The sequence below is a fragment of the Eremomyces bilateralis genome, assembly GCF_010015585.1.
Source record: "Eremomyces bilateralis CBS 781.70 unplaced genomic scaffold P152scaffold_34, whole genome shotgun sequence".
Classification (NCBI taxonomy): Eukaryota; Fungi; Ascomycota; class Dothideomycetes; order Eremomycetales; family Eremomycetaceae; genus Eremomyces; species Eremomyces bilateralis.
In genome coordinates, this window is record NW_022985100.1 from 108,758 (window position 1) to 129,282 (window position 20,525).

Consider the following 20,525-nt stretch of genomic DNA (forward strand, 5'->3'; position numbering starts at 1 on the left):
CGCCCGTACCCTGCTTCCGAGCGTTCCGCAACTCCTATGCGTGTGGCATATCAACAAGAATGTACAAACAAAGGCGCAACGGATATGGCGAGACGCTGATGGGGTAACAAGAGAGGATAAGCAGGAAATCGCCGATAAACGAACTAAATTTATGAAGCGTTAGACCTAGGTATGCTCTAGCTCTAACTATGAATAAGAAATAATAGACCTAACTCGAATAGCTTATCTACGCAAAGAGTCTAATTAAGTTCTAATTTAAGTAGGACGAACTACTAAAAGACTATACTGACCAACGAGAACTTTGTATATATCTACGCAAAAATCAATACCGTACGCGTACCGAGTGGGCAGCTGCATGGGCGTCTAATCATCGATATTATAACATAATCACCACTTCTCCTGTTAAAGGAATGCACAAGGTTTTAAAGGACTACCTTATGACTTTAAGAGGGGATTTACTACGAGTTGTTCAAAGGATTAAGCAGATGATTAATAGTCAGTACAACAAATATAGGAAGGACCTTGCCTCTTCGAAACAACGCGTCAAATTCGAGCATAGGATAGAGTCTATGCCATTCCTGCCTCCTAGAAATTATGACGTCCTTACACCTCCGGCAATTGAATATATCAGACAACAGGATCTACTGTACTAAAAGGAGCGGAGGCAACGTCGCGTCGGACATCCTTGTTCTGGCCTATTTGAGAAAGACAAATGGTCTTCCATGTCGTCATACTCTACAAGATATAAGGAATTCTGGATCGACATTACTACTAAGTTGCCTCTACGACGATCATTGGCGCTATCGACGTGAGCAAGGACAGTCAATACACCAATATCTAAGGCCACACCAGTCTATCCTCGAGCCGCTTCCTGCTCAAACAAGAGGTGCGCCGAGGAGGAACGAGGCTTCAACTCGTAGAGATCCATCGGCTTTTGAACGACGTGTGCCGCCTTCTGTCCCTCGATTCCAGCCTCCTCCTCCTCCTCCTCCTCCACCCCAGGGTCAATCACTTGCTGACATCCTACGGCACCTAGGCACCTCTATTCCTGTGTTAGATCCTACATCTGTACCAGCTACGACTGCTGTGACTACTTCTATCTCTCTCTCAGTCCCAGCGCCTGCTCCTATACCAATTCCTACATCTATACCAATTGCGACCCCTGTAACCACTTCTGTATCTTTGTCAGTCCCTGCACCAATTCCAGTATCTTCTCCTACTCCTTCTCCTACTCCTTCTCCTTCTCCTTTGTCTTCACCGTTGTCTACTACTGTATCTATTGCTACGGCTCCACCTCATCAACAGCGTACCTGGCAGCCACCCTCGTTAGAAGAGTTCTTAGCTGATCTTGAGCGTCGACGACTTCAGCCCGTCCTATATAACTGTAATAACATAAACTCATTGATTACTTTTTTGGCCGAGACAGGACAGGAAAACGACCCAACAGAACTAGTTTTACTACGAGACAGATATCTTTATCTATTTAGTTGCCTACAGCATTCCAAAACCAACAAAACAGCCAAGATTACATGGCACCACAATGGCCAGTAATAATGCCTAATATAGCTTATCGTTCCAGTGGCTGTGCACGTTTTCTCCCGTTGTGCTTAGTGGTATATCATAGGTTCCCTGAAGTTACTTTTCGAATCTCCTCTCTGGTCGCTGATGGGCAAAGTGAGACCCTCGATAATGACCGGGCCATAGGTATGTGCGTAGGGCCTCACCATCCCAACGTTTAAGGTCTGTAAAAGCCTGTTCTGGGGCGCTGGGAACCCGATGTCCATACAGGTACCGTCTACCTGTTCGCCCTTGCAACCCATTCACACTCCTTCTCGTGCCTATTGTATGAGAGCAGAAGCAACCACTTTTGTAGGAGCGAAAGCAGTTTTCATAGGGTCTTGCCCTCACGAAATTGATGGACTTGCTCTGTCGTCCTCGTTTTATTCAGGTTGATGTGGCCTTATGTACCGAAATTGAAACATTTAGATATATAAATCGATGGGGGCTCACCAATGATGCTGGCGAGGAACCGCCAGCCAAGTGGTGTGATAGTCGTGGAATGGTTACGAGGAGGGGACTATTCCGTACTGGAAGTCACTTGTCCATCCACGAGGTGGCCGGCATATCCAGCCATGTTTGGCAGTTGGCCACACACTATGATCATCTCAACGCGGAGTGAAAGCATGCACAGAAGGGAAACTGGACATTGGAGGTCTCATCAGTCATCACTCATGCACGGCTCGCGGGTTTGCTGGCCCGGATCGGCGCGGTCAAGCGTTGGCGTCCCGATCTCCTGGCCAACGCTGGAGGAGGCTGGAAATCCTGGCTGTGGGGAATGTCAAGTACGTCAGCGGTGGGAAGCAAACTGGATGTCGATGTTATATCACTTCGACTCGCTGGTCGGAAACAACGGTGACATCGATGTCAACGCTGTCAATTTGGCAGCGCCGTGATTCAGGACAGCAGAGCGCTGGATCGAACATAACTGGAGGGCTTACGTGGCGGTTGGAGAGGAAACAAGACAGATGGGAGGACAAGGGATGGTCTGTACGCTGACGCTCAACGGTGTTCTATCGAGGTTGGTCAACGGTCCTGTCATTACTTATCTAGTACTCCTCCGGTACTGTAGCATCCAAACAGGAAGCAGGAATGGGGAACTTGGTGATCTCGTGCTACAAAGTTCCCCTATTGCCTTGATATCATTGGATCGCCATTGGATCATCATTGCATTGGCTACAACGTGAAGTCGGCGTACGGTGACAGTGCTGCCGTGTCACAGAAAACCAGCGAAGCATTTGCAGAGATTTCGTTTGGCAAGCAAGACCATCGGGAAGGAAAGAGGTCTGGAAAACCCTGGTCCTGGGGTTGATCCTGGTTGGATCCTTGCTGAACCCCTGGTCATATCCCGTGGTCGTTCCTGCCATGCAGCCGTAGTGGAGGAAGAGATTGGTGGGAATGGGTGCCACAGCGGGAACTAGCATGGGTCCATGCGTTGTTGGTGTACCTACGTCACAGCATCAAGGGAGGCATCACTCGTGCAGTAGTCGGTGGCTATCGCAACTCTCCCATCTGCAGCAGATCGCTGAATGTTGGTAGTGATGATGGCGATGATAGCGATGTCTGAAAGTAGTTGATGCGGGCGGGAAGAGTGGATGATGGGATGCTAAGTTGGCATGGCAGGATACTACTGCTAAGTGCTCGTGCTGCTGCTGTGTTTACCTAAAATCATCAGTATTATTCACTATTCACCCACAAACACTCCTACCACCAAGCACTTTCCAACTTTCTGTGCAATTCCCCAGCTCTTTCCCGTTCTGTTGTGTTTTGGCGCTGCCCACCTTAAAACCTTCCTTTTCAACCTCTCACCTACTTTTCTCTCTCTTCTTTCTCACCACTACACAACACTCAATCTTCCCACACGCTTCAACGCTCTCAACCCAAATTCGTCAGCCTCTCCAGTTCGCTCTTCTGCTCGCAGATTATCACGAAGCTCATCACATACCTGATTCAGTCTTCTAAAGTCACCCTTCAATCCAACAAAATGAAATACTCGATTGCTCTCATTGCTGCTGTCAGCTCCCTTGCCGCGGCTCAAGCATCAGGAGGGGAATCGGGTCCGGCTGGTCACTGGGATTACTCCGCCCTCTCAGAGTGTGGTGTAAGTCTATCCTCCTATCACATAACATTTATCACATATTATCATCTACTTCTTACATTTCTTTCCCAATTGTGCGCAGCTTAACTGTTTGTCGTGTTGGTGGTTCTGGGACTGCGAAACACTCACTGAACTACCTTGCCATGCGCCAGTTGCAAGCCACCATCAACAAACAACACCCAAACTTACACACTTTCAATTTACTTTTGCTGACATTAATGCCTACAGCAAACTTGCATTCGGAACATGCTCCAGCTTGCGCCCACTCTTGGTTGCGATGAAGGCGACCATAACTGCTACTGCTGCAACGCTAACTTCGGGTATGGCATCCGCGACTGCGCCAATGAGGCTTGCGACAATGAGGATGCCGTCAAGGTGCTCCAATGGGGTGCAGCCGCTTGTGGGAGTAAGCCAATGGATTCTCAACGCCTTTACTTGTTGTCAACCTTCTAACATTTTCTTCTCAGACTCCGTCGGCGCCAACGGATGCCCTCCGGACTCAACTCCGGCTCGATCCATCATTGCCGGCGCTACCCAGGGCGGTGGCGATGCCATTCCCAGTGAGTCCTCGGCTCCTGATGCCACTCCTACTAGCGACGTGAGCGAGTCCGCTTCCTCTGTTGCCAGCGACGCGTCCGAATCTGCCTCTGGCATCGGTGAATCTGCGAGTTCTGAGGCCTCCGACGTCTCGAGCTCTGCCTTTGGCGACGCTTCCTCGGCTCCTTCTAGCTCGCAAACCAGCGCCCCGTCCTCTCGGACCTCCCCTGCCCCGACTAGCCCTGCAGACGATGAGGCGGTTGCTGCGCCCACCAACGCAGCGCCATTCAAGACTGCCGCGCCCGTCCTCGGTGCTGGTGCCATGGCTGCACTTCTCCTCCTCTAAGTTCGTTCCTTCATCAGCTTTGAGCTCTCTTCACGGATGCGTTAGTGTGAGATGGAGAGGAGCGAGCTAATGGAACGGATGATGATGATTACGGGACGACGTGATGTGGCTATATGTTTTCCTTCATGATAGGCATGTACTTTGCCTGCGGCGCTTTCGTTTATTGCCACCAGTAGCAGATTTCAAGTGTTTTTCAAGAGCTCCCGGCGCATCATGGCATTCGGGGAGCGGCAACACATGGCGTGGCATGGCATTGTTTTCCCGTTTCTTTTCTCATGTTCCCCCCCTCTATCACAACACCGCAACGCCCAGGGCACAGCACCCACTCAGGCCACTTCACTCGTGCTATCCCCACAATCCATGTTCATTAATTCTCCCCATATGTTTCATTAATCGCACCCATTTCCCCATTCGAATCCCCCCTTCACTTCGATGTCATATCCGCGGAACGGAATGGAATATAGATACTCACACCCTCACCGGCATGTATGTATTGCGGCATTGTCTCTTCTCTTCATCCTCTGGACTGATCCCGACACCATCACTTGACAAATTGGCACTTCACTATGTGGTTGTCGGACGGGGATGAGGCGGGATGAGACTTGCGTGGACGTAATCCGGAATGCTAAAGTTCATTTCATCAGACCATTTGCTTGGTGACTTCGCTTGCGTGACCGTAGCTAACTATTTCGCTTGATTGTCTTTTATGCTGACCATGACATGCTTCTCCATCTCGTGGAAGAACCATATGCATGTGCGGCGGCTTCGATGAAATTCGGTGGCAAGAGACGTACGGGATCAGTTATACTTCATTTTCGATCACTTATTGTGAGTTCAGTTTGATGGTACGACTGAAATCTCGACGATGTGTTCACTTGATTCTCACTTTGTGCAATTTGGCCACGATTGAAATTATTTCGGTATATCACATGCACGATTACAATTACCAAAGCCATTTGGTATGGCAGGGCGGAGCAAGTTGCCTTTGCATGCAACTGGCGGTACTGATGAGACTAACTTCGATCTTCTTCCTTCCCTCGCTCCACTCTTACATAATCTCCCATTAAAAAGTTTTCTATATCCACTAACGGCACTGACTTCCATCTTCATCGTTCCCCTCCCATCTTCCATCTTTTTTTCTTCCCAACAGAGACTTCAACATCCATCGTTCGTTGGCACTGATTTCGACCTCATCCTCCCAACATCCACTGACTACATTGACGTCGATCTTCATCCTTTCTCCAAGTTGAGATTGACTTTAACCGGGCCAGTCATTCTGGACACTGATGGTGCCTATCTACAAACCCTTTGACCAATTGGGTTCGTACCTGGACACTTTCGAACCCGTGCCATTGCTATTGGCAAGGACTCCACTCACCTGCTGCCAACATTGTCGATTCTAAGCATCTTCAATGGTTGACACTGAGATCCTAGACATCTCTTCTCTATGCCATTGCAATTAACAAGAATGTTGCCGGGTTGGGTTCCTGTCTTGCTCGCATCTCAAAATCTGCCAACACTTCATTCCGGTCCAGGAATCTTCAACAGTAGACGCTGATGACAGTGGCGCTGAAGGAGAGAAAGACTATGATATCTTCTACGAAGGACTTGAATCGGTTGAGGAACTTAGTAACGTTGGTGGCGGATCCTCAGCCCGTGAATGTCAACTCCGTGAGAATGCTCGGAAGACCAGGTTTCAAGGCACATGGTTTGACACGGATAAGAGCAGGAACTACTACCCTTGAACACCAAAGTTTCGGAAGCACAAAAGAATCGACGGCCGAAAAAGCCAGTAGCAGATGAGGAAGACAGTTGGAAGAACGCGAGAAAACAGAAGATCATCAGGTTAGAGAATGCGGCCGCCAAAGCGAACGGAATATTGCTGGTGTTCTCCATTCCAACCACCAATGCGAGAATCCGCAACCTAGCGAATGGTATCCCCAATATCTGGCCGGAGGTGAGCTGGAACACTCTCGATAATGAGGAATATCCCAAGTCATGTCCTACGTTCAGCGATATAGATACCTATGCTCTCCGTAGCCGCGTTCGTGGTCCCGATCCTAACCTCGACCTGTTCGACGAGCTCGACAACCTCCGCGGCCACCCCGTCGTACCGAGGCTGCGTCCTCTGCCTTATGCAGCGAAGACGTTGCTCCACCCTGGAACCTGGCCGTGTCAGTGCTGCAGTGACAACCGCTCCCAATGCGAACTGATCATCCCGCCCGCGGTGAAGGAAGTTTGCATCGCTTGCCAAAATCGAGCGAATGGGGGCCCAGACTGTGACTGCACGTACACCCCCAGTCCCGACATCGATGAGATCCCGTATCATCTGACCTGCGAACAATGCTAAGACGAGCGCGCGAAATGCGTCGCTGGTCCACGCGATGCCGCCAGTATAGCTAAGCGGATCGATGCGAACTTCTTTTGGAAGGAGATGGGGCATCAGGGGCTGTCGCAGACTGAGCCGGCCAGAGTACTGCGGGAACTGCAGGAGAGCCTGTTGTTCATGCCTCATCCAAAGCAGCGGAAGCGCCGGGCGACGGAACCGCAGGAGAATGAACATGTGTATGCCTGTGATCAGTGCAGGAAGGTAGGAGCTCAGTGCGGCCTGAAGGGTGGTATGTGAAGGAGCATTTAAGTGAGGAAGCGGGGAAAAGAGGTAAATCGCGACATGAAAAGCCTTCTGGCCAGTTGATCTTCCATCATCCTTCGTCCATCACACACTCTGTCAACGTTAAAAAAATAACGCTGGATTGAGAGGCACCTGCAAAGACCAAAAAGATGCAGAAAATCCGGAACATTTCAACGATACTTTGGTACTCTTTACCAGAATAACCTCGAATATTTAGCGATTAGCCTGTCATGTGGGACTGGTACCACGGTGAAATGAGTTGCAACCGGAAATAGAAGAATACAAATTATGATTAGAGATATGTGGACCAGAGCATTTATAACAACTCATGTCATCATCAATCGGCCAACCCTTCCTCAAGAGGGTATCATCCATCCGCATTTTAGACAGACCGCCTCCGTCTGCCCCCAATGCTATTATATCGTGCACTCATTTGGGAAGCCATCACCAGTAAAGGAAACCTCGAGATGTACCATCAAATTGGACCAATACCAATATGCGATGTTTCACGCCAGAATTGCACTACGCTTTCTTCCCCCCGATCCTGAAAAGCTTCCTCAAGCCTCCCCTCTTCTCTTTCTTCTCTTTCATCTCCACCTTATCACCTTTCTTTGGCTTCTTTGGAGTCTTCTCCTTCACTGCTTCACCGTCATTCCCGGCGGCTCGCTCTACTCTCTCATCATCACCCATCCCATCCGTCCCCCATTCTTTTGCTCCCATTTCCTTCCTCCTCGCCGACTCTCTCTCGCGCTCTCGCAGCAACTTGAACGACGCATCGTTCATATCCTCCTTGCCGAGCTCGGCGGCCAATTCCCGCACTTTCCGTTCTTCCAGCGTCTGTCGTCGTGGCTTTGTCTGCTTCTCGTCGAGGGGTGCAGCAGATTCGGATGATAGGGGACCTGGTGCGAGTTGTTCTACGCTGGATGGTGAACGTGGCGCGGGCGCGGTTGTCGGGCGAGCGTGAGGGGAGGATGGAGTGAGGACTTGGGAGGACTGGGGTGAGATCGCGTCGGCTTCTACCCCCAACTTTTTGACCAAAGGGAGGTCAAGAACGAGGTCTGGGCGGGTGCGGACGGAGCTGGCTGCCTGGTCGGGACCGTGGGACTCGTTTTTGCTGGTAGTGGGAGAGGTTGTGTCCTGGAGGACGGAGTCCACAGGTTGCAGGCTGGGCTTCCTGGTGTCCTCGATGATTGTATGGCGGAATTTAGTGGGAGAGGCTGGAGTGGACGCGACGTTGGATTTGGGAAGAGGCTCGGTTGGGACTGGAGGTTTTGTGTGCCCTCCCGGAACATCTGCACTGCTGCCTAGACGGGCTTTGTTTCCTCCAAAGATTGATTTCACTCGACGAATGCTCGTGGCACCGACCGACTTCCTTCTGGATTTCGGGTCAGATGTCGTTTGCGTTCTCTTCATTGGTTGCGCGGGGCCAATCACAGATTGGCGGGCAGGAGAAGTTGGTGGTAGATCTTTGGGTGAACGGTCGAGATCTTGAAGGGCTTTTTGACGAGCTTCCTCCCTAGCCTTTTGACGCTCTCTTCTTGCTCGCCTTTGCACTTCACCAGGAGGTAAAAATCCAATTCCAACTGCCCCGGTTCCTTGAAGATTCTCGTTGATAGAGCCGCGCCGCTTGCGAGTTCCATCGTCGGTTGCCTCATCAGGACTAGTAGCCACCGTGAGCGTTTCGTCCACGACGACACTACTCCGGGTTTTGGCACGTTCATCTAAGAGCGACTGGCCGCCAGCAACATCTCGACTTTTTCGGTTTTCAGAGTCAGTTTGACTTTTTCTCCGGTCGACCTCTACGGGACTTCTCTGCGCATGGGTCTCGCCAACAACGCTCTTGCTCTTGTCAGGACTTCTCATACTGGTTCCCTTGTCGAGGGCCCCAAGGGTTCCTGAATCACGTCTCAGCTCCTGAAACCCGTCCCGCTCCCTTAGCCCCGTCTTGAACATATCTGCCTCCTTCCGTGCCTTATCCACCTCTTCTTTCAGCTGTTGCTGCAACTTTACAAGCGCTTGCGTATCGTCTTTTTGGTCGGGACCTGCAGCGTTTTCTTCGGCATCATGAGGTTGTGGTTCCAGGTCGAGTTTGAAGTCTTTGAACGCTTGTATCGAATCTGTCTCCGTTGATGCTAGAACGATATCTAATTCGGCTTTCCCCAAGTCTTTCCCATCATCTTGCTGCATTACTGTAACAGACACATTGGGTAGCGGTTCCGGATCCACAGCACGTATACTCGAGGATTGTGCTCCGGTGGACGGAAATTGAGGGGCCCAAGGGTATGATATCGGGCGATCGGACGCATCCTGTTGGTCTGTAGTGGTCCCCTCCGGTCCACCAGAGAGCTGATCAAAATTTTGAGTTGCAGTCGTTGCTTTTAAACGCGTTGTAGGATTCGAGTCTTTCGGGCTCTTGGGAGTCAAGGGACGCAAGTTCGGCGTTGAAAAATTTGGTGCCTGTAGAGGAGGGCCTGGCTTAGTGTCGGCGAACCCTTCCTCGAACATAGGGAATGGGTCAGTTTGTTGTTTACTCTGTCCGCTCTGTTCGGGAGCCACAGCACTTGGGATAGTGGGAAAAATATCGACCGAAGGCGAGGTGTTGTCAGATCCTTCAACCGGGGATCGTGTTGCTTGAAAATTTGGGCTCTCGAGGGCCATGGGAGTTACACTTCGTGGTCCAGGAACCAGCCTGATAGACTCCCTGATGGGCGGCGTGCCGGCGTAAACGGTAAGGGACTTGCTGGCTACGTTGGTGGGGAACTGGACAGAGTTTGGACTGGCTTCGTTTGCGTCGAGTCGCGGTCCGGAATTTCCAGCTGCTTTCGTAGGTGAGGCGGGAACTTGAATACTGTCCATGGGCAATAGCTCTTGATGCGAGTCCCGTAACCGAGTGGGTACAAGAAGGTGCTTGCGTTGGAATTCCTTTTCGTTGACGGCTCGTTTTTCACTATTCTCGAGCAGAGAATACTGAGCTTTGACTGCGTCTAATGATAATAGGACGGCCGGTTCGAACGAGGGCATCGGCTGCACCGTCGCGACGGAGTTTGGTCGTGCGGATGGAACTGCAACAGTTGCCAAATTGGGTTGAGTTTTCGATTGTACCACTTCGTCTTTTGCTCCAACGAACGCTATCGTGTGTCTTTGATGTTTCTCGGAGCTATGATCCACAGCTACGTCTAGTCCCAGGCTAGCTTGGTGAAATGACGACGGCCGAGGCGCCGACTGCGCCGACTGCGATTGTACAGTAGGACGAAGCGACCAGTTTGCGATGTTGTAGTTGAGACTCCGAAATGTATTCCCGTCTTCTTTCTTCTCTTTAGCTGTTCCTTTCTTTCCCACACTGTAAAATTCGCGGTGTCGCTCCTTGGCTTGTTTCTCGGCAAGGACCAGTTCTAGCCGCCTGCTCAGGTCTCGGGGGTCGATCGGCTTGCCTTGCTGTGATCGAAGGGCAGGCTGCTTCACAGAGGTTGTTTTGGCCGACTTTGTCCGAGCAGGTATGGTGATCTAGTACAGGACAGTCTCGATGTTAGTTCAGCAACATAACTGGACAAGCATACAAATCATCATGTGGAAATCAACAAAACCATACGCACCCTGCTCAATCGATCGCCTGCTCCAAGCGCTACCATGTTGCGCTTCAAAACACTACATCGATTGCCAGGGACTGTCAGGTATCACTTGAAGCAAGTGGAAATGTAGATGGAGGAAAGAAATAGTGGGAATCAAACTGACACGACTGGAATCACTCAGGACAAACTTGACTCATGAAAGGGAAAAGACAACAGTGTTTCCAGAACGCTCGTGATAGAATTGAGTATTGCGGTCCACATAAAATGTGGAGGACTCGGGACTCGTATCAAAGTTGAAGGTGGGGAAAACACGACGAATAGCGCATCTTATGGCTTTAGAGACGAGACCGTCACGAGGGCGGACTTCCGGTTTCAAGCGTTCCTGGCGCACGGCTAGACGACATTAGTTAGAAATGAGAATCGATCCCCGTATTGGACGGAGGTCCTAAGATCTGGGATACATCCCGCAATCCAGCATCGTGGGTGAGCATGTGTCTCGACTCGAGTCTCGACTCCTCCAACTGTGGAACGAAAGAAGAAGGGTTGCCATATCGGGACCCCATTTGCCGGGCTCGACCAGGATTCTGCCTTCTCATTAAGAGACCGGTCCGAACTTCATGATGAAGCCGAAGAGGGATTGGTCATAGCGGAAGATGGTGTGAACGGAAAAGGAAAAGGCGCCTGATGGATGATGGTCCAACCATCCGCTCTAACCGAAAAGAAAGCCCTAGGTGATCAAGGCTGGCGAGCGTGCTGGGGGGTTAAACAGAAAAGCCGGGGAAACGCGCTATCGATGTTGGATTCGCTGCGATTGCTTGCAACACCTGCGAAAACGACATCAGTGGAGGTCGGGTATCGAAATTGAGTCTGTCCGAATTTAAGTATCCAACTCTCAAAGGCATAAACCTGCGTCCTCCGAGGAATATATCATATCAGGGTCATATACTTCAATATATCTCGATAAGAGCAACATATTGGTCACTGCACAGGCAGCAGGAGCTCACGAGACAAGACCGTTAAATGGGGCGAGAAAAGGAGGCTCGCAGGTGGATTAGCCGATCCTGCATGACAGCATGACAGGATTAACAGCATGCAATACTGTAGTACCAACCCTGTCTCGAAAGTCGACTCCATGTCCTGTCGGCGGTCCGGCCCCTGGAAGATGGGCAATACTGCTCTAATTATCCTCAACGGCCTTTCGCCTTTAACAGCACCATAAAACCTGATCTCACTTGACCTCTCAATCCAAATTTTAAATACGGGATTTCTTTGCCTTTCACCCAGGGAGATAAACACAGCTTTGCCAAGTATCAGCTCCTCCATCGCTCTGAGCAATCCGAATCATTATTTAAGCGATCCAATCGAATCCCCAGTTGCCCGAGTAGATCTCTCCTTATCAATCGTCAGCTTACATGGAGCCTTAATGCAGATTGTAGACCCACGAACTACCAGGATGTTCACCGTTTTTTCAGGAGACAATGATTTCTAGATGGAAATGCGAGATTGCATAAAATTTCGATTTGCACTTGTCCGTGTGACTTCGCACGGTGGTTGGATGGCCGTTGGACACCTGGACTATTGAAGTGCAATCCAGGGTGGTGCGCCACGCTACGCTTGGATTGGACTGGCGCTTGCAAAAACAATCCGGGGAGCGTCTTTTCCACCCCAAGCACGGTGCGGATATGGATCCTTCCACTTGACATTATCCTTGGGAACGCCACGACCAGGTCAATCTTGAAGAATGAAGATGCTTCCGTTGCCGTTCCTCGTCTCCTCGGTGAGCTCGGTCAACTGTCAAGGGATTTCCCGAAATAAACAAAGGGGCGTAGCCGCGGAGGTATGGTGGCGCAGTCCTCGAACCGAAGTATTTGGGCTCTAGAGCGGTTCGAGGCTTGAGCGTGCCGTTAGATCAGCAAACTTGGCTTTTGGAAACATAATTTTCATCTCGACTCGTTCCAAACCTTCTCTCCAATTTCGGGAATATTATTCCTATCCGTAATTAGCAAATCAGCATGTGGACTCTGTAGACTCAACCGAAGTTTCCGTAATGTGATGTGTTAACTTCGAGTGTTGTTATATTTGAGAGGAGTTAGGAGATATCTTAAACTCTATTCCATATATCAATTAAGTTATGGGACTAGTCCCATAGCCAGAGCAATCCGAGGTGGACTGAAAGTAATGGTACGATGGATTTCATTCACGCCTCGGCCTATAACAGTGGAAGATTATTCCGTAGTAGCCTACTTATTCAGAAGGAATATAATATGGGCCAGCTTTATGTATAGGTGAGGCAAGGTCTGACATAGATATGGAAGGTTTTAAATATTGTGTAGTTTGATAGGTGATGAAGGTGAAGATTGGGCATTTGAATAGGACATATTAGAGTACTCTAGATTGGGTTTCTCTCGTATGGTTTTGAACATGTAGTAACGAACTACATTGGTCCCGGTGATTGACGGCTCATCTTGTTCTCCTAACTTAAACGTGTTGAACACAACAAAGGATCGTCATATTCAGGAGTGATAAGAATACCGTTTAGTGTTCTGATTTTTCGTTGGCACTTGCAATGTCATGGGCTAGCCGATCCAGCTGGAACGTCAAATGTGTTTAACTCGCCGATACTCGTGATGGTTATGGCAGTGAATATCCTGTTGCAGTTCACTCTAACATATTAGAAAGTGATGTGAACCGCAGCGCGATGTGAAAACAACCTAGATTTTGCAAATGAGTCAACCAACATTGAAATTTTAACCGCGGTGGTTGGAGAACAAAATGACAGAGGTTTCAATATCGCCATAGCAGATATCGTTCAAGCAAATCCGATACAGCTCGTTGGACATGATTTCGTCAATCCAGCGGTTATAAGGAAGCCAAGATGCTTGCCAGCACCCGTCGTCGGCATAAACCACGATCGGTCGAAGATAGCAGCATTCTCAGTGCCATATCCTCAAGCACCTGGCTATCAGCCGCCCAGAAAGTCCACAAGCTAGCGGATCTTCCACTGATCCGCAATTCTACTACAGCGAAAGAAATCCGCCGTAATGCTCTTGAGGAAATCCGCCATCGGGGGAGGTCGCGGTCCAAACGTCGAAGTAGACGAGAGAAAGAGTCGCGAAGTGATGGACGATCATTGAGACAGAGAGAGAATCATGGAGCGCAAAGTGGACAACAAAGGAAGCCCCCTGAAGATGATGCAAAACAAATACGCCGCTCAGGCAATGACACCGACACCGAGGCTCGCTCGCGCGCACGAAGATATCCAAGTTCAGTGGGCACACGCCGCCAACCCGGAGACCCTGACGTCCCTACTGAGTATAAGCCATATGATGCTTCGAACGACGATGAATATGAAGAACGACATGCAGACCATGAGTCAGAACGAATCCAAGTCGAAGAATATAAAGGTCCTTTGACCATGGCAGGAGCACTGCCAGCTCCCATAGCCCAAGATCCGCAGAGTATTGGGGGTGCAGAAAGGAGATCCCATAAGCACCACTCTTGCGATTCATTCGTCTTTTGTCCCAGACACAACCCGGAGCCGGAGCCAGAGCCATCAAAGTTCAGTTGGAAGGAAACCCTGGGACTCAGCCCGGGTAAAGAAAACAGAACGAAGCACCAAGGCCGCAAAAGTTATTACCAGCGACAACAAGAAAGGATGCAAGCTAGCTCTAAAAGGAAGGGCCACCAACGGGGAACACGCAACATAAGTAGCCATACTCCTGGGAATTCTTACGGCTCGGAATCGAAAGCTCGGAGGGTTCGTGTAGAGCGGACGCGGAGGCACCGTGGTACGGAGTTGGACGTTTCTAACCCACAGAATTATCCAGATGGAACCGAAAACAATAACGACGACTCTAATGACGAGGAAGAGGAGCAATTCCAGGACGACTTCGATGCACCGCCTGGTAGCCCAAACCCTGTCGACCGGAGCAAACCGTCTTCCCAGGCTTCTCTATCATTCAACAGCTCATCCAGAGCAAGCCAGTCCGAGTACCATGCAGACAGCGATGCCAGCGATGATGAGAATCGACTGTCCAAGGTCTCCATTGCGACTGAGAGCACCATTCCGCACGCGCCGCCAAACCCGGACTGGTCGGATCCGATCATCCCCGGGGCAGCACAGGACGGGAGCTGGCATTCGACGGATAGGGTACCGGAAATACAACGGAGGTTCTTCTACAATGCCGGAAGAGCGCAGATTGAGAGATGGAGAAGAAAGAACGGGAGACAGAGGAAGAAACAGGAGGAATCAGAGCAGATGACGCAGTCCCTGAAGGGGAAAGAGAAAGAATGAGACACATTCGGCACGAGAGACTCTGAGATAGATGAAAAACCCATAGCTGGTCTTAGCTATGTGGAGTGATGCCATAAGAGCTAATTCCACCCAAGGAGAACATGTGGTCATTTAATGGTGCACTTCTGATTGTTTAGTTGAAATCCTCAAAGTCGTCTGCATACCATTGACGTGGCCCGTGCACCAAACAGCTCCGCGTGGGCGCGTGGCGGCGTGGGCGGCGTGGCGCGTGCTGGCGTGTTTACATCGGAGTAGATGTCTCCAAGCATCAGGTCGAGATATTGGCAAGTCTCACAGACATCTTTGGATAAAGTTCGTCGCAATTATAATAGCCTAGATCTATGGTACCTTTGATCCATTCTCAAATTCCAAGCTGCTGCTCACCATTCCACTGCTAGGCTCCGAAGTCATCCAAGCGGAAGCACATCGACCATGACGAAGTCGCGTCAGGAACGGTCGCATCGACGCGATCATCCGCCCATGAACGCGTAAAGAAGCGCAAGAAGCAGGATGCTACCCGAAAAAATGAATCCATACAGTCTAAATCGATCGTCTCAGCCAAAGAATCAAACAAATCAAGCGCCCCAGAACCCACCTTCCGACGACCGTTCTCTCCTCCCACCGTTGCGCATAAGAAGACTACAAATTCCTACTTAACCCAAAAGACCCGCTACATCCCACAGTCCACCCTCACGTCGAAATGGGCACCACTCACCACTCCTGCACAAAACGCAGTAAAGACGCTCCTCGCGTCGTCGGCACGGACGGTGATCCAATCACAACCACAGAACCGGCAAAAGGAGGCCGACGATGTGCTTCGAGGCGTGTTGAAGAAGCTCGAGCGACAAATTCCACGAATACCGTTTCCGAAAGGGCGCGCCGGGAACAAAGGGGAGGCATTCGTAAGAGAGATGCTGGACAAGCGGAGAGCGGATCTGGAAGCCCAGCTGACGAGTGTGGAACATGCGATGCTGTTGGTGGAGGAGGAGATAGGGAGGGAAGAAGAGACGTTGGAGGTCGAGAGGGAGGCGTTGGCGAGTTTGGAGAAGAATGAGAAGGCGGAGATACGGACGTGGAAGGCGGAGGAGCGGAGGGTGAGCACGACTTGATGCATTTTTTTGTTGCAACCAGAACGCTGACTCCGAGAACAGATTCCTCTTGATCTTCGAACTTTCTTGGAACCGAGCAGCATGGTGCCGGAGATGCTTGGCGACAAACCACTTCCGCCTGCGAAAATTGTGCGCGGGCGCGATTACTGCGCACTCGACACATATGTTGCGAAGGAGAATAATGATCCGAACTTGGCTCCGATTCTGCAGCAACTGCAAAGCCATTTGGATAGCCTGCATGCGAACAGCGAACAGGTCCAAGACATCTCCAACACCATCGACCGCGCACAGGCATCGCTGGAGGAAGTCATGTATCAGACGAAAGGCGAAGACGCTCTATTGGGCTGGATTGGTTCGATAGGGACGTAAGTGAGGCTGAAATCCTGAGTGCCGCAGGACCAAGAAGTCGCACAAAGGACTAGGATTTGTCCCAGGACTTTCTAGTATTGCATTGGGATATCAATATATCGGCGCAACCGAAGCACTGCATTTGGGTGGCTGCATGGCGTGTGGGGTGTGGTCCTAGGAGGTCAGGTTTTCTGCCTACTTCAGGACATGATTGACATCCAATGGCGGATCGAATCATGATCGAGTACTTTATGATTTCAGTCGACCTCTCAAATTCGTTCGAATCATCCGAGGAAGTCAATGAATTGCTAATGACTGAATGAGAATTATGAATTTGTCGACTCCGTGTCAACCAGCGCAAGTGCGCAACAAGTTTTACAAATTAACAAATACCTCCATCAGAATCAATACCAAGTCTCTCAAGTCATGATGTCCAAAATATTCTATTTTAATCCCCGATTGGATGCATCATGGCCAATTTATGGTCGCAATGTGTCTCGTGTCAAATAGGAAGTACAATTCTATTGTATTGCCTTCACTACAAGCAACTGTTGTGTGCTGATATCCCCTTCCTTTTAACTGGCTCCAAACCTTTGGATCCATGCTATTTGCGGCCTAGCTTGTGTCACTTTTTAGTTTCATTTGTAATCGGATCGGGTCGTCGCTGAACGGAAACCAGCATAAGAACGGACTCGTGGCCAGAGGAAGCAGCAAATAACATGTGTATATCGAGTCATATTCATGAAGATGTTCAGACCGCCTTGATACCTGTACGTACCATACATACCAAGGTCCTAGGCAACCCGTTATGTCTCCTGATGTAGCCGGATATTATCGGACTAGTTTGGCGCAAGAATGGAAGCTCCTCGGCTCGGTTGACATGGGGAATATGGCATCAACCTGAACCGCCATCGCGGGGCGCCGAACTAGACCCACTTCTGTTCTGTACATCACAAGCAACGAACATGGACCTTCGCCTGCAGGACTTTATGTCATCCATCGCAATTCGAAATCTTCTCCAATTCTCGCCCATTGCACAGCATCTGCAGAACCTTCCCACTATTGATCGAGCTCAGCTCCCGACGTGATTTCGCTCCTCGACCAACCTTTACCCGCCGTCGCTCCATGCGCAACCCCGAAACGCCGGTTCTGTGCGCAACTCCTACTCCCGTTCGCCCGGACTGCGAACTCTCGCTCTTCCATCGTGCTGCGCTTCCCCGTCACTAGGTCGAGGAGAAGTCTTGGATGGTCGAGGCGATATTGAGGCCCGAGTCGAAGGCATCCAATGGAACACGAACGGTTATGATAACCGCACGGTCGGATCGAGGGGAGGATCCAAAGAGCGCTCGCTCTCCATCCGTGTCGGACAAGAGTGCTCGTCGCGGGTCGTCCACGGGCGCGGACGCGACTGCTGGGAAGAATGCGAAGACGAAGAAGAGACGCAAGGTCAATCATGGTATGACGAAGTTCCTTCGCGATTGTGGTTCGAATGTCGCGACAGATTGGAGCTTCGGTGTAACAGTGGCTGACTTCTTTTCTGCGGGAACTAGCTTGCATCTATTGCAGACGCTCGGTGAGCCTAAATCCTCCGATTCCCCTAGACGAGGTGCCTTTCACGCAAGGGCTCTCTCCTGGGGTCATCCATATCTGTATTAAGACACCTGAACTGACAACAAACGTCTGGAAATAGCATATGACATGCGATCTGGTAGGTACCTGCAGATAGCCGTGCCATCCCTTCTTCCCAATTGAAAAACAGTGACTAATTGAGTTGTCTTTCCCCTTGATTGCAGAATCGACCATGCAACCGATGCGTCAAGCGAAGTATTGGTCATCTTTGCCACGACGAGCCTCGAGAGCCGGCGAAGAAGAAGGCGGATAGTGCAAACGGCGCTTCTTCCCGTGATGGTGATGGCTCGAAAACATCCCACTCACCCGATGCGAAGGTCAATACGCTAGACAATCCTAACGCACCGGTGCCTGATGCAGGGCTGAACATTGCTGCGTCTTCGTTACCTCAGAATGGTGTCGGCAACACCAGCACTATCGTACAGCCGTCTCCCATATCTGCCCCAGGGGGTGTGTTGGAGAGTAATAACCAGTCCTGTAAGTTTCACCGCTGAAATCGAATTCGCTTTCCCTAGTCTCCTTCGTAACTCCTAACTCTGTCTTTTCGTCGATGAGTATTCTTATCGTTCTGATCATAATATTTACTATTTTAATGTCTAATACACTCCAGTCCCCCAGCTAGGTGACTGGAACTTCGGCGGGGGTAGTGCTCAAAGTCACTCCCATGGTTTCCAGGACATGCATAGTTACCCTCAGTATCTATTCAACACGTCCGAGATCACGAACGAGTATAATCTCCTGAACGACTTCCTCTCCAACAGTCTAGTTGACGACGCAGTGCCTTTCGGAAATGAAGCGACCATGGATCCTAGCAGCATGAACCTCTTTTCCGACCCATCTCTCAGCATGAACAACCTAGCTCGCCAAAGCACCTCCCACTCTCTCAACCCGAATCAACTCCATGCACAGCCGCAAGATCACCGGCAACAGGCGTCGCAAGCAGCTTCGAACCAGATGCTGCCACCGGCGCATGCAGCTGCTGGATCAGCCATTTCCCGTCCATCATCCGCCTATCCCTTTGACAAAGCTCGAGAAGCCTACTATCTTGTAGCCGCCGATCCTGCCGGTAACGATACGGCCGAAGAGCGATTGAAGAAGTTGTTGAAAGCGAAGTACGATGCGGGGCTCCTAAGACCCTTCAATTACGTCAAGGGCTATGCGCGGCTGAATCAGTTTATGGAGCGAAATCTCGCCCCGGTCTCTCGGCAGAAGATTCTTAAGCAGCTCGAGAAGTTCCGGCCAGCGTTTAGAGAACGGGTTCAGAAGCTCACGGATCTCGAGCTGGTCCTCGTGGAGATGTGGTTCGAGAGGAGTTTGATGGAGTATGATCGCGTTTTTGCAAGCATGAGTATCCCGGCATGCTGTTGGCGGCGGACTGGGGAAATATTCCGAGGGAACAAGGAAATGGCGGAGTTGATTAAAGTTCCTTTGGACCGGTTACGAGATGTAAGCTTGCCTGTCGAGCTTCTATATGCAAGTCTTCGATTCTAACGATATTCTGACCTGCGTTCTAGGGCAAAATCGCCATCCACGAAATCTTTGTTGAAAACTCCCTAGTTTCGTACTGGGAAAAGTTTGGTGCCATCGCGTTCGATGCTTCACAGAAGGCCATCCTAACGTCTTGCTCGCTGAAGAATCCAGGCTCGGGAACAGGGACTACCGGGAATACGGGCAGCACCCAAAATATGGGTTCCACTGCTTTGGCGCAACTGCATGGGGAGACGGTGCCTGATGCGGGGTCTGGTACTTCGGAGATCAGATGTTGCTTTAGTTTCACGATAAAGCGGGATCCGCATAACATGTGAGTGCGTTCGGTTTGCGAGTGGACTAGCAGCTAACGATCGTGAATAGTCCGGCGTTGATTGTGGGAAACTTTCTACCTATTCTGCCATCCCATTCGACTCAGTGACTAGAGGAGAGGGAAGGTTAGGTAAATAAAACGTCGATGGCACGATGACATGATTAGGCTCTTTGCAAGACTGCCTGTAAGTACCTTAGGTGTAGAAGACGATGGCTCACAGCGGATATGCCTCGCAATTGCTGGAATTGAGTCTGTAGTGACTGAGAAGGGTCGTCCTCTGCGATGCATGAATTGCTACTGTATATTTTCTTCAAGGCAGCATTTTCCTGACCTGCGCTCGTTCAACTTTCATTCCTTCCTCATTGACCGCTGTTGTCAAACCATTGTATCTCTATCTGTGCTTACTGATCTTCGGGGACAAAGAAGGCACGTTGATTGGAGAGCTGTATGACACGACGCGTCCATTGATATCCCTAAAGCATGGCTACTCGTTCGTATGGTGTTTGAATATTTCTACAAATCGATATCGTTGTCCTTTTCCATCAGGTCAGGTGATTGTGTGTCGCTTCCGTCCATCTCGATGTCATCATCATTTTAAGGTTAGT

General features: G+C 50.3%; 6 protein-coding genes across 6 annotated transcripts; 5 read left to right on the forward strand and 1 right to left on the reverse strand.

Annotated features, from left to right (window-relative positions):
- Positions 1–3,174: 3,174 nt before the first annotated feature.
- Positions 3,175–4,538, forward strand: P152DRAFT_517457 (uncharacterized protein; the record flags this gene model as incomplete). Its single annotated transcript, XM_033683009.1, has 3 exons — positions 3,175–3,658; positions 3,884–4,061; positions 4,123–4,538. Exons 1-3 carry the CDS (start codon positions 3,542–3,544, stop codon positions 4,536–4,538), a joined length of 711 nt encoding a protein of 236 aa, XP_033530190.1. The 5' UTR covers positions 3,175–3,541.
- Positions 4,539–4,645: 107 nt separating this feature from the next.
- Positions 4,646–4,973, forward strand: P152DRAFT_216922 (uncharacterized protein). The gene has a single exon (XM_033674460.1). It carries the CDS (start codon positions 4,752–4,754, stop codon positions 4,929–4,931), a length of 180 nt encoding a protein of 59 aa, XP_033530191.1. The 5' UTR covers positions 4,646–4,751; the 3' UTR covers positions 4,932–4,973.
- Positions 4,974–7,692: 2,719 nt separating this feature from the next.
- P152DRAFT_452776 (uncharacterized protein) lies at positions 7,693–10,799 on the reverse strand (the record flags this gene model as incomplete). The annotated part of the gene is made up of 2 exons (XM_033678314.1): positions 7,693–10,674; positions 10,764–10,799. The coding sequence occupies 2 exons, from the start codon at positions 10,797–10,799 to the stop codon at positions 7,693–7,695; spliced, it is 3,018 nt and encodes a 1,005-aa protein (XP_033530192.1).
- Positions 10,800–13,614: 2,815 nt separating this feature from the next.
- Positions 13,615–15,033, forward strand: P152DRAFT_452777 (uncharacterized protein; the record flags this gene model as incomplete). Its single annotated transcript, XM_033678315.1, has 1 exon — positions 13,615–15,033. The coding sequence occupies one exon, from the start codon at positions 13,615–13,617 to the stop codon at positions 15,031–15,033; it is 1,419 nt and encodes a 472-aa protein (XP_033530193.1).
- A 341-nt stretch (positions 15,034–15,374) lies between these two features.
- On the forward strand, positions 15,375–16,668 carry P152DRAFT_452778 (uncharacterized protein; the record flags this gene model as incomplete). The annotated part of the gene is made up of 4 exons (XM_033678316.1): positions 15,375–15,377; positions 15,432–16,127; positions 16,185–16,507; positions 16,539–16,668. 4 exons carry the CDS (start codon positions 15,375–15,377, stop codon positions 16,666–16,668), a joined length of 1,152 nt encoding a protein of 383 aa, XP_033530194.1.
- Positions 16,669–17,763: 1,095 nt separating this feature from the next.
- On the forward strand, positions 17,764–20,519 carry P152DRAFT_462427 (uncharacterized protein). The gene is made up of 7 exons (XM_033680345.1): positions 17,764–17,946; positions 18,041–18,063; positions 18,181–18,198; positions 18,284–18,596; positions 18,730–19,565; positions 19,634–19,920; positions 19,971–20,519. Exons 1-7 carry the CDS (start codon positions 17,793–17,795, stop codon positions 20,026–20,028), a joined length of 1,689 nt encoding a protein of 562 aa, XP_033530195.1. The 5' UTR covers positions 17,764–17,792; the 3' UTR covers positions 20,029–20,519.
- Positions 20,520–20,525: the final 6 nt, after the last annotated feature.

Coding starts and splice junctions, on each gene's coding strand:
- P152DRAFT_216922 (XM_033674460.1), top strand. CDS start 4,752: ATGGCATTCGGGGAGCGGCAACACATGGCGTGGCATGGCATTGTTTTC.
- P152DRAFT_462427 (XM_033680345.1), top strand. CDS start 17,793: ATGATAACCGCACGGTCGGATCGAGGGGAGGATCCAAAGAGCGCTCGC. Junction 17,947..18,040: donor GAGACGCAAGGTCAATCATG/GTATGACGAAGT, acceptor TGCGGGAACTAG/CTTGCATCTATTGCAGACGC. Junction 19,921..19,970: donor AAGCGGGATCCGCATAACAT/GTGAGTGCGTTC, acceptor GATCGTGAATAG/TCCGGCGTTGATTGTGGGAA.